Source organism: Sceloporus undulatus, chromosome 10, assembly GCF_019175285.1.
Source record: "Sceloporus undulatus isolate JIND9_A2432 ecotype Alabama chromosome 10, SceUnd_v1.1, whole genome shotgun sequence".
NCBI lineage: Eukaryota > Metazoa > Chordata > Lepidosauria > Squamata > Phrynosomatidae > Sceloporus > Sceloporus undulatus.
In genome coordinates this window covers 4,478,677-4,493,518 of record NC_056531.1, presented here as the reverse complement: position 1 = coordinate 4,493,518, position 14,842 = coordinate 4,478,677, and the positions used below count along the sequence as shown (strand labels likewise).

At 45.1% G+C, this 14,842-nt stretch overlaps 2 protein-coding genes across 2 annotated transcripts in view; one reads left to right on the top strand and one right to left on the bottom strand.

Moving 5' to 3' along the window:
• AACS (acetoacetyl-CoA synthetase) overlaps positions 1 to 1,206 on the bottom strand; it is a 48,462-nt gene extending 47,256 nt beyond the window's left edge. The window contains exon 1 of the mRNA XM_042442026.1: positions 823 to 1,206. Within this exon, the coding sequence (XP_042297960.1) occupies positions 823 to 940 (118 nt within the window). The 5' untranslated portion in view covers positions 941 to 1,206. The remainder of the gene's footprint in view (positions 1 to 822) is intronic.
• Positions 1,207 to 3,378: 2,172 nt separating this feature from the next.
• Positions 3,379 to 11,598, top strand: LOC121916731 (BRI3 binding protein). Its single transcript, XM_042442135.1, has 3 exons — positions 3,379 to 3,647; positions 8,549 to 8,651; positions 9,382 to 11,598. The coding sequence occupies exons 1-3, from the start codon at positions 3,429 to 3,431 to the stop codon at positions 9,798 to 9,800; spliced, it is 741 nt and encodes a 246-aa protein (XP_042298069.1). The 5' UTR covers positions 3,379 to 3,428; the 3' UTR covers positions 9,801 to 11,598.
• Positions 11,599 to 14,842: the final 3,244 nt, after the last annotated feature.

Here is a 14,842-nt window from a genome sequence, read left to right as displayed (position 1 = left end):
ATCATTGGGGAGTGCTTGCCCATAGGGAATCATTGGGGAGTGCTTGCCCATAGGGAATCATTGGGGAGTGCTTGCCCATAGGGAATCATTGGGGAACAGTTGCTCTTAGGGAAACATAAGGGAATACTTGCTCATAGGGAATCACTGGGGAATGCTTATCCATAGGGAATCATAAGGGAATACTTGCCCATAAAGAAACCATACTTGCCCTTAGGGAAACATAGAGGTGCCCATAGAAAATCACAGGGGGATGTTTGCCCATAGAGAATCATTGGGGAATAGTTGCCCATAGGGAAACCGTACTTACTCAGACAGAATCACTGGGGTATACATTGGGGAATCATGGGGCAACGATTCCTCAGTGATTCCCTACGGGCAACTATTCTCCTATGATTCCTTATGGACCACTTTTTCCCAATGGATCCCTATGGACAACCATTCCCCTATGGGCAAGCATGGTTTTCCTATGGCCTGTCATTTGTGTTTAGTACAGTATGTCCCTAGATATATGTACAGCATATGTGTCTATATGTATAGTCCTGCTTTCCCCACCATTCCTCTCCTTTCCCCTGATGGCATCCCCGCAGCTTCCATCAAGGCATCCTCCAGGCTCTGCCCCAGAAGGCTCCATCCTCCGACCTCTCTGGCTCTCCTTCGAACGAGAGGAAAACAGACCGAAGAGGACTAGTCTAGGAAGGAAAAGCCTGGAGACAGAGGCCTTGCTTCTCCTCCATTGCCTGCATCCCTGGCCTGCCATCGCCATCTCCATTCATTGGCCTCTCCGCTGCCTTCCTCTCTCTCCTTCCCCCGGCAGAGACTCACCCAGGCGGATCCCGTAAGCATCGGCGACCGCGGCCCGCAACTGATCCATGTTGGTGTTCCGCTTGGAGTCGGGCTCCCACAGCACCTGCGACTCCATGATCTCCAGCTCCCCAGACATGGCGAGAGGCGCTCCGAAACCCCACACAGATGGACCTGTAACTGCCTCCTCCTCGGCTCCAGAGGGACTGCGGGGCTCCGCCTCCAGGCCGCGGCTTTTCAAGGACGTCGTGCCGCTGTCCACTCCGCTCGTAACCTTCCGCCAAGGAAGGAAAATAGTCCCCCCGGTGCCAAGGCTTTGAGCCCTGACTGAGGCGTTCCGCCAAGAAAGCAGAGCGAGGCCTTGGCCCCAGCTCCTGACAGAGAAAGCCCAATGCCTCCCAAACACTACCATTCCCAGAATCCCCTCGCATTGAGCCAAGCCAGTTCAAGCGGTCTCAAACCGCCTTATTTCCGCAGTGTGGATGTAGCTGGGGAGGTGACACACTGCAGAAAGAATCCAGTTCGAGAGCACTTTGACTGCCCTGGCTCAATGCTAGGGAGTTCTAGGAACTGTAGTTTTGTGAGACATGGAGCCTTCTCTGTCAGAGAGCTCTGGTGCTGCAATAAACTACAATTCCCAGGATTCCCTAGCGCTGAGCCAGAGCAGGGAAAGCGGTCTCAAATTATGTCTGCAGGGTGTTAATTACATTATTATTAGGGACCTTAGTCGCCATTACAATGGAAAAGGAGGGAAACTGTGCTTCGTCAGGGCTTTGGGGCCACCTGAAACTGATTCCCAGGATTCCCTAGCACTGAACCAGGGCAGTTCAAGCGGTGTGAAACCGCATTATTTCCGCAGGGTGCTTGGGACCCTGCTTATTGAGGCCATTTGGGGTTCATGTGGTGCTTCACTTTGGCCTGTCAGGCCCATTGACAAGGGCCCTGAGACTCTGAGGGTTTCAAAGCGCCCACGGCGCAACCAAGCCGCTCCCTCATTCGGTGGCAAGGCGGAGGAATCTCCGCCCCCGGCGCCCCACAGTCAGACGGAGCAGCCATTGGCTGAGGCCCGCCTGGTTCCATATCAGCCCAGCGCCTTGGCCTGGCACCATCTCACAAACGGCGAAGCGGGCTGACCGGAGCCCTGGCCAATGGCCGGAGACCTAGACGGCCCTCGCGCCGGGGAGGACCAATCAGCGGGAGAGCGGCCAGGAGGCGTGACCAATCAGAGAGCCGGAGGATCAGGCGGAAAGGGGCATGGACGGGGTTTTTCACTTTTGACAGCAGCTCCTCATTGATTGAAGGAAAGGTTGCCAATGAAAAACATCAGGCCCAGAACTAAAAGAAGACGAAAGGGGAAAAGGGACTTCTTTTGGCTGCACCAAGAATCTGGCACGGCACCACTTTGGTCCAAAACCATAATCCACCTTGAGGCTGCTGGAACTGCCCTGTCTCAATGCTAGGGCATTCTGGGAACTGTAGTTCTTAGCTTTCTCTATGAGAGCGATCTGGGGCCACACTAAGTTCTCAGCATTCCCTAGCGCTCAGCCAGGGCAGCTCAAGGGGTCTCAAGATGGAGTCTTTCTGCAAGGTGTTTGGGTCTCTCTGTGAGAGAGCTGTAGTGCCACAGTAAACTACAACTCCCAACATTCCCTAGCACTCAACCAGGGCAGTCCAAGCAGTCTCAGATTGTTCCTGCAGTGTGGTTTGGTCACTATGGCCCTAACTATGTAAAGCGCTGGGCAAACTTTACAGCACCATAAATAAATGTTCATACTAATAATAACCACAGTAAACTACAACTCCCAGGATTCTGTAGCACTCACAAAAAACAATGGATGCCAACCGTGAAAGCCTTTCACTTCACATTTTTATTGTCATTATTCTTGTTGTTATTATTATGTAGGGCAGTGGTCCCCAGACTGTGCTCTTTCAGGGAATTTTGGACTTCACCTCCCAGAATCCCAGGCTTCTGGGCGCTGGAGTCCAATGTCTTTGAAAGGGCACGCTTTGGGGACCCCTGCTGTACAGGAATGACAAATAATAATAATAATAATAACAATAATAAATTAATTCCTATCCTGCTCCTCTGAACGATTGAAACGGCTTAGCAATTTATGAATAACATTTGTACAAACAAAAAACATGACTAAGTCCAGTGGGACCTGGTTATCCATTGGGGTTTGGTCCCAAAAACCCAAAATGTGTATATTTAAGTCCCATTAAATATAACGGCAGGACAAAATGGTGTCCCTTGTATAAAATGCCATTTGGGACGTATACTTTAAAAAAAAAATCTTGTCGAGCCGCGGATGCTTGAATCCGTGTATAAACAACCCGCGGATAGGGAGGGCGGGCTGTATCCTGGGCGGGATGAGAGGAGGTCAATGAAGGGCGGGGGTGACGTCACGGCAAGCGCCGCCTCACTGCAACGCCTTGGGCAACCTCTCTGCGGTGAGTTGCGCCTCTAAAGCGTCTGCCGGGAGGGGGCGCTATGGCGCCGAAAGCCAACCAGCGACGGGAGACGCCTAGAGCGGCGAGATGGAAGGGCGGCAAGCCTCGCTTCCGGTTTCCGGCCGACCTCGCTAGTAGTAGTCAGTTACACCGCCGGAGTGGCGGCGGCGGGGAGGATGAGGGGAAGCAGCGCCATGGCGGGGAGATGGAGGAGGCCGTCGCCGTCCTGCTTGCTCCTCCTTGCCGCCTTCCTCCTTCTGCTCGCCGGACCCGGAGCCTGGTCGGCGCGGAGCCGAAGCGCCGACAAACAGAACAGTCTCCGGCGGGCGGCGGGGAGCGTCTACCAAGGCGTCAGCGGCCTCTTCGGCGAGGAGAACGTGCGCGCCCTGCAGAAGGTGACGGTTGGGGGGAGGAATTAGACGGCGTCCGCATTGGCTTAAGTAATCCGTGTGCCCCCACCAAACTCCAATGCCCAGAATGCCCTCCGCTGGAGCCACCGCAGCCCACACGGGCTCAACACGGATTCGCAGCCCGTTTGCCCAACTCACCGGTTGACCTTGGCCTGGTCACACTCTCTCAGCCCCCCTTCCTCCCCCCCCCAGCTCTGACCCGAGACGTACGAAAACAAAGGACAGGACTTGCCCATAGGGAATCCTTGGAGAATGCTTGCCCACAGGGAATCATAGGGAATACCTCCCCATAGAGTCATTTATGGAGTCCTTTTTTGGGGTTGAGTGTTTTAGCATCTCAACCTCTATATTCCCCATGGGCAAGCGTTCCTCAATGATTCCCTATGGGCCAGTCTTCCCCAATGATTCCCTATGGGCAAGCATTCCTCAATGATTGCTTATGGGCAAATCTTCCCTTATGATTCCTTATGGGCAACTTTTCCCCAATGTTTCCCTTGTGGGCAAGGATTCCCCAATGTTTCCCTATGGGCAGGCATTCCCCAGTGATTCCTTATGGGTAAGTCTTCCCCAAGGATTCCCTATGGGCAACTATTCCCCAATGTTTCCCTATGGCCAAGCATCCTGCAATGATTCCCTATGGGCAAGTATTCCCCAATGTTTCCCTATGGCCAAGCATCCTGCAATGATTCCCTATGGGCAAGTATTCCCCAATGTTTCCCTATGGGCAGGCATTCCCCAGTGATTCCTTATGGGTAAGTCTTCCCCAAGGATTCCCTATGGGCAACTATTCCCCAATGTTTCCCTATGGGCAACATTCCCCAATGTTTCCCTATGGCCAAGCATCCTGCAATGATTCCCTATGGGCAAGTATTCCCCAATGTTTCCCTATGGGCAGGCATTCCCCAGTGATTCCTTATGGGTAAGTCTTCCCCAATGATTCCCTATGGGCAACTATTCCCCAATGTTTCCCTATGGGCAGGCATTCCCCAGTGATTCCTTATGGGTAAGTCTTCCCCAAGGATTCCCTATGGGCAACTATTCCCCAATGTTTCCCTATGGCCAAGCATCCTGCAATGATTCCCTATGGGCAAGTATTCCCCATTGTTTCCCCTATGGCGCAAGCATCCTGCAATGATTCCCTATGGGCAAAGTATTCCCCAATGTTTCCCTATGGCCAAGCATCCTGCAATGATTCCCTATGGGCAAGTATTCCCCAATGTTTCCCTATGGCCAAGCATCCGCAATGATTCCTATGGGCAAGTATTTCCCCAATGTCCTATATGTCCAAGCATCCTGCAATGATTCCCTATGGGCAAGCGTTCCCCAATGATTCCCAATGGGCAACTATTCCCCAATGTTTCCCTATGGGCAAGTCTTCCCCAATGATTCCCCATGGGCAAGCGTTCCTCAATGATTCCCTATGGCCAAGCATTCCCCAATGATTCCCTATGGGCAAGCGTTCCCCAATGTTTCCCTATGAGCCAGTATATACATACACATACCAAAATTACCTCACATCTTCTTCCCCATTCAAACCATTCCACTCCTTACGTCTTCTTTCTTCCCCTCACTCTCCTTCCTCACCCTCCCTCCTTATACCTTCTTGCATTTCGCCTAACACCATCTTCCCCATCCCATCTAAAAACCTTCTGTTTTCTCCTTCTATCTTTCTGCCTTTCCATCATCTTCCAGTTCCTTCCAACATCGCAAACTAACACATAGTTCTGATAACCGCTATGTTGAAAGTAGTGCAGTATTGGTGGGGATTTTGTGGTTTTGATGAACGGGACGGAAGTGCTTCTAACCCCAGTTGGAATGGGTCAAAGGATGAGAGGAGTCAGTTCCCTGGTAAGAAGCAACTGTGGGATGGTATAAAGTACAGTACTTGCATTGACCCATGGAGAAGTCGACCCAGGGTTTTGGGGGAGTCCATTTTTGGACTAACATTTCTAGACGCATACATGAGTATGGACAGTAACTCAAATAAAGAAAATGCTTTCAGGGGACAAACTGAACTGACATGCTAGTGAAGTGTGTAAGATAACAAGGTTCTATATTAAACTTTTCTTCAAACCCAGGGTACTATGTGAAGAATTCGCAACCTGATAACTTAGCCTAATGGTCCTTTATGAAGGGGAATGCCAGGAGAAGATGTACATTTGATCGTGACCAGATACAGTAGTTCAGGAGTGAATAAAAATTAAGCCACAGTCTATTAGTAACATTCTGGCTAATTTCCGATGGGCCACTTAATTGCATTGCCGTGAATGGCAATTTGGGTAGATGTTTATCTAACCTAGTCAGTGATAGTAAAAATGCATGTAGAAAAAGAGAATTTCAGCTGGTGAATTTTTTCCCTTTACCGCCATGTGTCAAGCAGTACCTGTCAAAATGCCTTCTTTCATCCGTGGTTTTCACTTGGTGCTTTGAGTCCTCATTCAGTTGGTTTCTCCAACCTCAAGACTGCCTTTTATTTTTTAGTTTTTCTGTGGGTTTTTTGGGCTGCGTTCTGGAAGAAGTTATTCCGGACGTTTTGCCTGCATCCATGGCTGGCATCACATAATGCATATTAAGAGCAAAGTACTTGTACTGGAAGAGGGGGAATGTTGTTCAGGTTGTTTCTCTGGATGTACTAGAAGAAGGAGCTTTTCTTTTATTTGTTTTCAAGGACAGCAAGTAAAGCGCAAGAGAAAAGGGGATTAGATGTGAAAAAGGTCACAGTCCAGTTTCCTTGGGATTCTGTCAAGCAAGGTCCTACAGCCGGTTGCCAGCTCCAGCTAAAAGTAGAGCTCTGGAATAAATTGCTGGGTTTACATAAACAGTGTGATTCCCAAACCTTATTTAGATGCTGTTAATTCATTGGGTCTGTCCCAATGGGAGCAGCGACTGCATTTAAATTTCAGCAGGAGCAGTTCATCCATGCCTAGCCCAAATTCCTGCTGCTCTTTCCAGAATTCTTCCTCTGCCGCAACTCCTTAAAGTGTAGACTCTCTCTCCTTCTTTGCTACTGGGCAATTTCATCACAACCACGTATGAGTGAGAACCTAGGCAGCAACCAGAGTACGTGTTACTCATGCATTCGCATAACAGTAGCCTTAACAGTCTTCTTGTCTGCTGGCAGAGCTGTGTAGGACAATGTGAACCCTGCTGTTTAAATCCCTGGAGTGGGGAAATTCAAAGTAGGGAAACAGAGGAAAAAGGAAAGGCTTCATCACCTGCTACTTCTCTGATGGTTCCCCCTCTCCTTTTAGTACAAAAGGGGCCTCTCGGGATTCTGTTTGCGTGACACACGTTCTTAGAACCAGACAGTGGGTTGCAAAAAATGTTGAAGGATTTTAGGGCATAGAGAAGGGATGGAAAGGGAATGCCGAGTGAAGTCCTTCATTCAATCTCCATCACTCCTTGTCAGCAGTGCTTGTACACTGTTTGTTTAGTCCTTTGCGCTTTGGTAGCTCTTGCCCGGCAGCCCGCTGAGGAAATACTGAAATTGACGCTTCCCGCCATGACCTTCCTCTTTCTCTCTGTGTTACGGTGCTGCTTGACTGCAACGCTTGAAACTGGCGATCTTTCCAGAGATGCTGCCACCCACTCTTGCTCCTTCTCTTGTTCCCTGAAACCACAGTAGAAAGGTCATAATTCTAAAAATAAAGCGACTTAATGAATATAGGAAGCGAGATGAACAGGATACAGGAATGTGAGGTTATATTAGTATCTTTCAGTGATGCTTGTTAACCACAGTGGTATGGGAGATAAATGTGCGGCTTCTTTTTTTTTATGTGTCTTCCTCTTCCTATCCATCCGAAGCTGGTGCTTAAGGGTCTTTTCGAATCTCAGAGCTTGGAAAACCAATTCTAGAAGAAGTGGCTCAAACTGACACCTCATCACAGTTATTAAATGGAAGGCAAGATCTTGCAGGCACCATTCCCAGGCTTTGAGGATGGGGAAAAGCAGTCTACACAATTGAAAGTGTGTGTGTATTTCTAGTGGCTCTGTGCCCTAAACTGCAAGTCCATGGCATTTGGAGGGCATGTGGTGAGCCTCACATTGTGTTTGATTTGCACATGGATGTGTCTCACTGAGGAGTGGGTCTGTCACAGCATGTCAGAACTTGAGTGGGCAACTGAGTCCTGTAACCTTAACAATCATGAAAACATTAATATAAGGACATAATAGTGATGGAGGCTTTGTGATGCATAGAAATGAAAGCAGCAAAGCAGAATAGTATAAGGGTTTGTTATTCAGTAAACATACCATGGTCAGGAATACTAAAAAAGAAGGGATTTCATGATGGATGGGAATTTCTTAAAAGTGAATTATTAATGGCACAATTGCAAACAGTTCAAGTGAGGAAGAAGAATGAGAGGTATCTAATTTGTCACCTCCTTTGCCGCAGTTTTCTCCCTTAGAAGAACAGTGCTCAACCTGGGGAAAGTGGAGGAGATGATGCAGAATGAAGTAGTGCAGGAACAGTATCCAAAAACAGTATCCAAAATCACGAAGGGGCTGTATGCATGGACCAAAAGGCCCATGTTCCCCCCAGCCTGATGTCCTCCTGTGCAGATGACGGAGGCCATCAGCCCTGGGTATGCATCAGCCAGATCAGATGCCAGTCTGGTGGTTCCAGACCAAGCCTTGCCCAAAAGGCCCTTAGCGTAGTCTTTTAAAACCTGCTGTTTGTGGGGGAATTTCCTAGAAACTCAGCCACGGCAGACTGCACAGCTGCCTGTCCACTTAAAGTTAAACAAATACTGGAGGCCTACAAATACTGTACCTCGCTTGCATCTAAGCACTTTTGATTTAAGATTAATGATGGAGATGATACTTCCTTTGAATATTGTCAGTGGAACAAAGTCTTTGAATGTCATGTTTTGGCTCTGCTTTTCCAGTTCTTCTCCAGACTGACGGAGCGATTTGTAACTGGCGTGGATGTTCTTGTAGATACATTCGGGAGAATATGGGCAGATCTTCTGGATGTTCTTGGGATTGATGGTAAGTGTAGAAGACAGAACTAATTTTCTCTTGCCCCAGTCTGTTCCTGAGAGCGTATTTCATAAGTTAATTGATTTTGGAACAATCATTTACACAGATTTCCCTAAGTATGTAAGGAATTTGAATAAAGCTTGTATGGTGCAGCTGCTTCAATCAAGCTGATGCTGGTAATAGAAGTACCTCTAGTTTACAGTATAGTCTATTGGACATGGGCCAGTAGTGCTTAAGAATAGTTGGACTGAGCAAGGGGATCTTTTGCATTGGTTGAAGCATAGCTTACTTGAAGCCAGTTCTATTACACCATTGTAAGAGATGCATTCATAACTTCATCTACAAAGCCAGATCTTAATAAGCCAGAAAGGGCGATGATCAAGAGAGTCCATTGTCAACCTTGCATGTCTGTGGATCCTGTCCATATTATCATACCGCCCATGACAAAAAGTTTATATAACAAAAAACCAATCAGAAACAAAGATCATCTTGTATTTGTTTAAGTTGCCAGGTTTTCAGCCCTATGTTGAACATATTACAGTAGTTTGGTCAAGATGTACTTGAGGCATTTTGGACCATGGCCAGGTCTGACAGTGCCAGGAATATACACTTACTTTAATCATGGTTGTTTTTTGTTTTGTTTTTAAATGAATAAAGAACTGAGCACATTAGAATCATAGAACATTCATATTTCCAGGTGATGATTTTGTCTGATGAAACTTTCTCCTTCAATTTCCAGGTTCCAATTTGGCCCATTATTTCAGCCCTGGATCCCTTTCCAACAATCCGACCCGTGCTCTTTTGCTGATTGGTGCTGTCTTGCTTGCATATTGGTTTGTGTCTCTCCTCCTTGGGTTCTTCTTCTATCTCTTACATGTCCTGTGTGGCCGATTCTTCTGGATTGTCAGGGTCGCCCTCTTTGCACTTTCCTGTGTGTACATCCTACAAAAGTATGAAGGTGAGCCGGAACACGCAGTTCTCCCCCTGTGCTTTGTTGTGGCCGTCTATTTCATGACTGGGCCAGTTGGCTTCTACTGGAGGAGAAATAGTCACAGCACCCTTGAGGAGAAGATCGACCATCTGGATAGCCAAATCAGACTCCTGAATATACGTCTTTCCAGAGTGATTGAGAGCATGGACAGAGGCAGTGACCAATGAAACAAGAGATTTAGTTCACCTCTGACACCAGCTCTTTGGGAAATTGCTAAGCCCTCTCACTAGTTCATGAAAAGTTAGCAAAGCAACAAGCCAACACTGGAGTAAGCAATGTGCAAACATTAACCTGTTAAATGTTACAAGTAGTAATTTTATCTAGATAACGTACCGAAAGGGAAGGAAAAATGTTACACTTGTAAGATAACATTCTCTACCTGTATATTCAGAGAATTTTTCCTCCATGAGTAGAATTTTATCCAGTTACTTTTTTCCAGGCATTTAAAACATCTTTTGTAAGTTTAAAGAAAAATGGTTTTTATAAAGGCATATTGAGTAGTCTGTTTAAAATTACTAAAAATCCAATTTAAGCTTTAGGTAGATTTGACATTTTAAAAGAAGGAAGAAAGTTTAAAGAGTTCTACCAAATACTTCTGCTGTGTGGGAGGGTGTCAGCTGCGCATTTTTATTTTTACTTCATTTTTGTGTTCACTGGTGACTTACTTTCATTGCCTAAAGTTGCCTTTTCATAGAATTGATAAAGTGTTTCTTAGCTAGATGAGAAGATTGTTCAGCATGGCTGTTAATGGTAGTGGAGGGCCTCCTTGGGACACTGCCCCCTGAAAAACCCCAAAGAAGTATTGCTTGTGTGTGAGTTCTTTCAATAGTAGTCATACTTTTAAAAAAGCATCCCTGACCAGAGTGCTTATGAAGCAATTTCTCTTGTTTGTCATGTTTTCCTCCATTCACTTCAGTGAAGAGGGTAGCCAGTAGCCCTTTATATACAGAAGGAAGGATGCACTCCTTTTCCGTTGTAGTGAAAGATGTGAGTGGATTTGCCTTTTCATTACGGCAGAACAGATGTGCATCCTTGTATACATTAATGTGCAAGATAGATTTCTAGACTCTTTCTTGTAAAAGCCCTCTCACTGCAAAAACATTGGAAATCAAAAGTATTATATGATGAAATGTCCACTCAATTGTGGCAGAGTGTAAGCAGGCTCTGTTTAACAGCAGCAGAATTAGCTATATGACAATGCTGGAAAGAACAGTAGTGGAAGATAAGTAGTTCAGGCTTCGCCTTTGCAATAAAATTTTTCTAAGCAGAAGTAACTTCAGTATAAATTATGCATTGTCGCAAAACAAATTGAGAGAAAAACCCAACAACCTCAGGACCCCTAGCAGCTTCATTTTAAAAAAGAAAGGCAACCGGTAAAATAGCACTGCAAAAATGTTGGCTGCCAAAGTCTTTCTCAGGACCAGTGAGTGGCAATAAATTCAGTAAAATTGTAAATTAAAGCTTCAGGACAATTTGGTGCTTTTTTTGCTTGATGTTGGTGGAGTTCTCTGGAGAGGACAGTTCCCAAGTCAGAAGAAAAGTTGGACTCAAGGGATCAGAAGCAATAGTTTGCCAGAATGACAGGGTGAGGTTCATACCACAAACTGTGCCCATAGAATAATGGTGTGGAATAGTTCTCTACAGAGAAATGACTTCCTTGCGCCAGAACCAAATCTCTCCCAACCCAGCCCTGTAGCACTTAATTCTTTTTTAAAGTAATATTCAGTATTACATTTTCTCTTGGAGAAACTGGAAAAAAAGTAAGGAGCCCAATCTGCAAGAGAACTGTGCCGGATTTGTCCAGCTGAATTGTTTTGGCTGGACGAAACTGGAATTAATGGAATAGAATGTGTTTTTTAACTCGCTGCTTACATTGACACAGTTGGCCCCATACAGACAAGCCAAAATAAAGCTGCTTTGGGTCACTTTGGAGGTATGCTGTTTAAGTGCTGCATGTGTCCTAAGAGGCCGGAAGCCGCACCAAAGCCACAATCCGGTCCTAAGGACTGGAGCGCAGCTTTGGCACAACGTCCGGCCTCTTAGGACGCATGCATCATTTAAACCGCATACCTCCAAAGTGACTCGAAGCAGCTTTATTCTGGCCTGTCTGTATGGGGCCAATTATTAGCATTTCAGATTTTTAAAGAAACAGTTGGTTAGTAGGCATTTTTAAATGTTTAAACCTTTATGGAAAGTTGGCTTGCAAGTGTTTGCGTGTGTCTCCCTCCCTCCCACCCACTTGCCAATTTGCTCTGGATTTATCTGGATCTGAAATGGAACTATTTTCTGGAAAATGTACAGAGGACCAGAGTAGTGTAAGTAACTACTGTTGGAAAAATGTCAAGCACTGGATTTCTTGTGTTGTTGTTCTTCTTCTTGAGAAAATATCTGTGAAAACGTTACCCCTCTTGCTTCAAATCGGCTTGCCGTGGTAGTTTTGCAGGAAGAATGTATATATTTTTATACACAAAGCATTTCATTGTATAAGATATTTGTCGAGAGAAATATTGGTGTAATTATTTCCCACACTATGCTTTGACCGTATCTGTAAAGCTGGTTTCTTACCTCACGCCTCCCACGTATATAGAGTCTGATTTTAAAATTAGACAGGAGCACAAACTGTTGTCCCATGTACTTGAAAAGTGTTTTGACCATTATTATATTGTTTGGCTTGTTACCCTTTTGAAAATATAATTTCCTTGCATTGCTTTCCCCCTCTCAAGTTCTGTATAGTGCAAATGCTGTTTTTTCCTATCATTGACTGCTTTCTCTCTCTTTCTGACCTCATACTATGGGCAGCAGTCACATTTCTCTGTTTTTGTGCTGCTACTGTATAAATGTCTGGGGGCACTTTATAGGGAGGAGAGCACCTTTATAGATATTTAATGGATGGATATATGCTAAGACAATTTAAATAACACCGCTTGGGGCATTGCCACCAGTCACTGATGGAGACAAGACAAAAAATGCAGGTGTGTCTATATCCAGGTTTTTTCCCTGTGACCATGGCTGCATATGCACTAAACAAATAATGCAGTTTGACACTGCTTTAACTGCCATGGCTCAATGCTTTGGAGTTCTGGAATTTGTAGTTGTGTGAGATATTTAGCCTTTTCTAGCAGAGCTCTGGTGCCACTACAAACTACAGTTCCTAGGAGTCCATAACATTGAGCCATGGCAGTTAAAGCAATGTCAAGCTGCATTATTTCTGCAGTGTAGATGCAGTTTGAGATTTGCTTTGGTATCACAGCCTACCGGGTTGGACTTATGCAGCCATTTTCTTTATACTTCAGCAAGGGGGCCTTGTATTCGCCTCTTCAAATTTCTCACATTTCGGCCCATTTTGCTCAACATCAGAGACAAGCAAGTGATCACTAATGTACAGTTGGCATGTCTCTTGGTTATGACTGAGAGGCTTGTGGGTTTTTCCCCCTGTAGTTCCTGACTCAGTTAATTTTTGTTTTGCTTCTTCAATGCTACATCTGCATTGGTGCCTACAGTGGTTAATGCTAACTAGGATTAACTTTCAAATCATATTTGTAAGGCAACATTGCCCATAGTTAGCACTGACAAAGGCAAAATTATACACAGTGGCTAAACCATAGAAAGGAGAGAGGTTCACATGCCCCAGAAAGAAAGGATGGGAAGGACATGTACTTCAGCTCCGCATACTCTACCACCCGTCTATGATTTGAATTGGGCAGGTCTAAGAGTATATGTGAACTACTTCTTATACTCATGGAATAGAAAAAGCTATTTCTGGTGCACAGCCTTTAATCTTAGTGTCCTAAATGAGCCACTTCCAATTAATTCCTCAACTGCCAAAAGCTGTTGCTTGAGAGAAGCTGATATTTCCACTTGGCAGTAGTTCCCAGGATTTCTCCTTGTAGCAAATGATGGGGTATTATCTAAAAACAAGCATCATCTAGAAGCCCTTCCTTGTGTGCTGTGTACATAAGATGAGATGCCCATGTAGAGTCTTGCCATGGCCGTCACCAAAAATGTAATAATAGCATCAAAACAGTGCACCGACTTTGTCGATACCTAGAACAGAGTTCCTGTATTTTGAAACGTGTTGCTGTTTTTGAGAAGTGATACTCGATGTCTTTAAGTACTGTGTACCAAATTTGTAATAGCTGGATGCCCCTTTTTGTCCTCCCAGATATAAGCTCCTTTTTGAAAAGGCTTGTTCACCAAATTAATGTGGCCAGTTCCTCGGTTTCTGCCGTCGCTGTTTTGCTTTCAATGAAGGTAATTTTGGTTTTCCTGTGCCTCCTCAACCACCTCAGTCATCTGTATTTGGCAGCTAATGATCTGTCTTGAACACGATCGATCCTTTCCTTTTGGTGAACATGAAGTTTTAATGTGTTCTGGTTGTGAATTTAAGTATATTGGATGATCCAATGAGCTATGATGCAAAGTGCCATGTTTAGAAATCTATTCTGTTTTTCTGTTGTAAAGCAGAAAAAGATATCGATCACAACACTGATTATCTGCACTGAATATTAGTGACTTCGTATTTTGTTTTGGGCATCAGATCTCAAGTATTAGGTAGGTTTAGTTTGTTTTTTGAATCTGCATACCCAAGTTCTGTGTTCTGTTTAAAGAAAAGAATTTGGTCAGAAGAAAATGCTGTGTGCATCTATGATAGTTAGGGAAATATCCACTGGTGATAATGATAATGAGTAGCGGCGAAGATCACAAAGCTATTTTTTCAACTCAGCTATTCATGCCTTTATTTATTATCTGACCACCGGATCAATGTACTACTATTTAGTGGATTGTTTGTAGACTGAATTCACAACTGACTTACGGTGTTGTGACCAATTAAAGTTTAAATGTTTACTGTAACTTTGCAGCAAAGTGGTTTTTAGTTGTCTTTACAGTTTTATTCCACTGTTTTGGGAGTGTGTTTTATGGAACCCAGGGGCACCTTAGAAGCTTCACAGAGATTCATTGATAAACGGGTTGACCCACTGTTACAAACCTTCCTCTGCAAGGAACAACGGCAGCCGTGTGCTAGTTATGTTATTTAAACCACAAAAAGAAAACAGCACCAAAACTCACTGAGTCCCCCTTGAACAACAACCCAGTCTAACTCCCAAAGGTCTGCTTGAATAAATGCAGTATTATTCTGCAGGTGAGCAAGTATTATTATTATTATTATTATTATTATTATTATTATTAACCTTTATTTATAAAGCGCTGT

Bases quoted from the DNA above. Each gene is read 5' to 3' on its own strand.
- LOC121916731 (XM_042442135.1), top strand. From the start codon at position 3,429: ATGAGGGGAAGCAGCGCCATGGCGGGGAGATGGAGGAGGCCGTCGCCG. The intron at 3,648-8,548 runs GTGACGGTTGGG...CTGCTTTTCCAG, and splicing joins ACGTGCGCGCCCTGCAGAAG to TTCTTCTCCAGACTGACGGA. The intron at 8,652-9,381 runs GTAAGTGTAGAA...TTCAATTTCCAG, and splicing joins GGATGTTCTTGGGATTGATG to GTTCCAATTTGGCCCATTAT.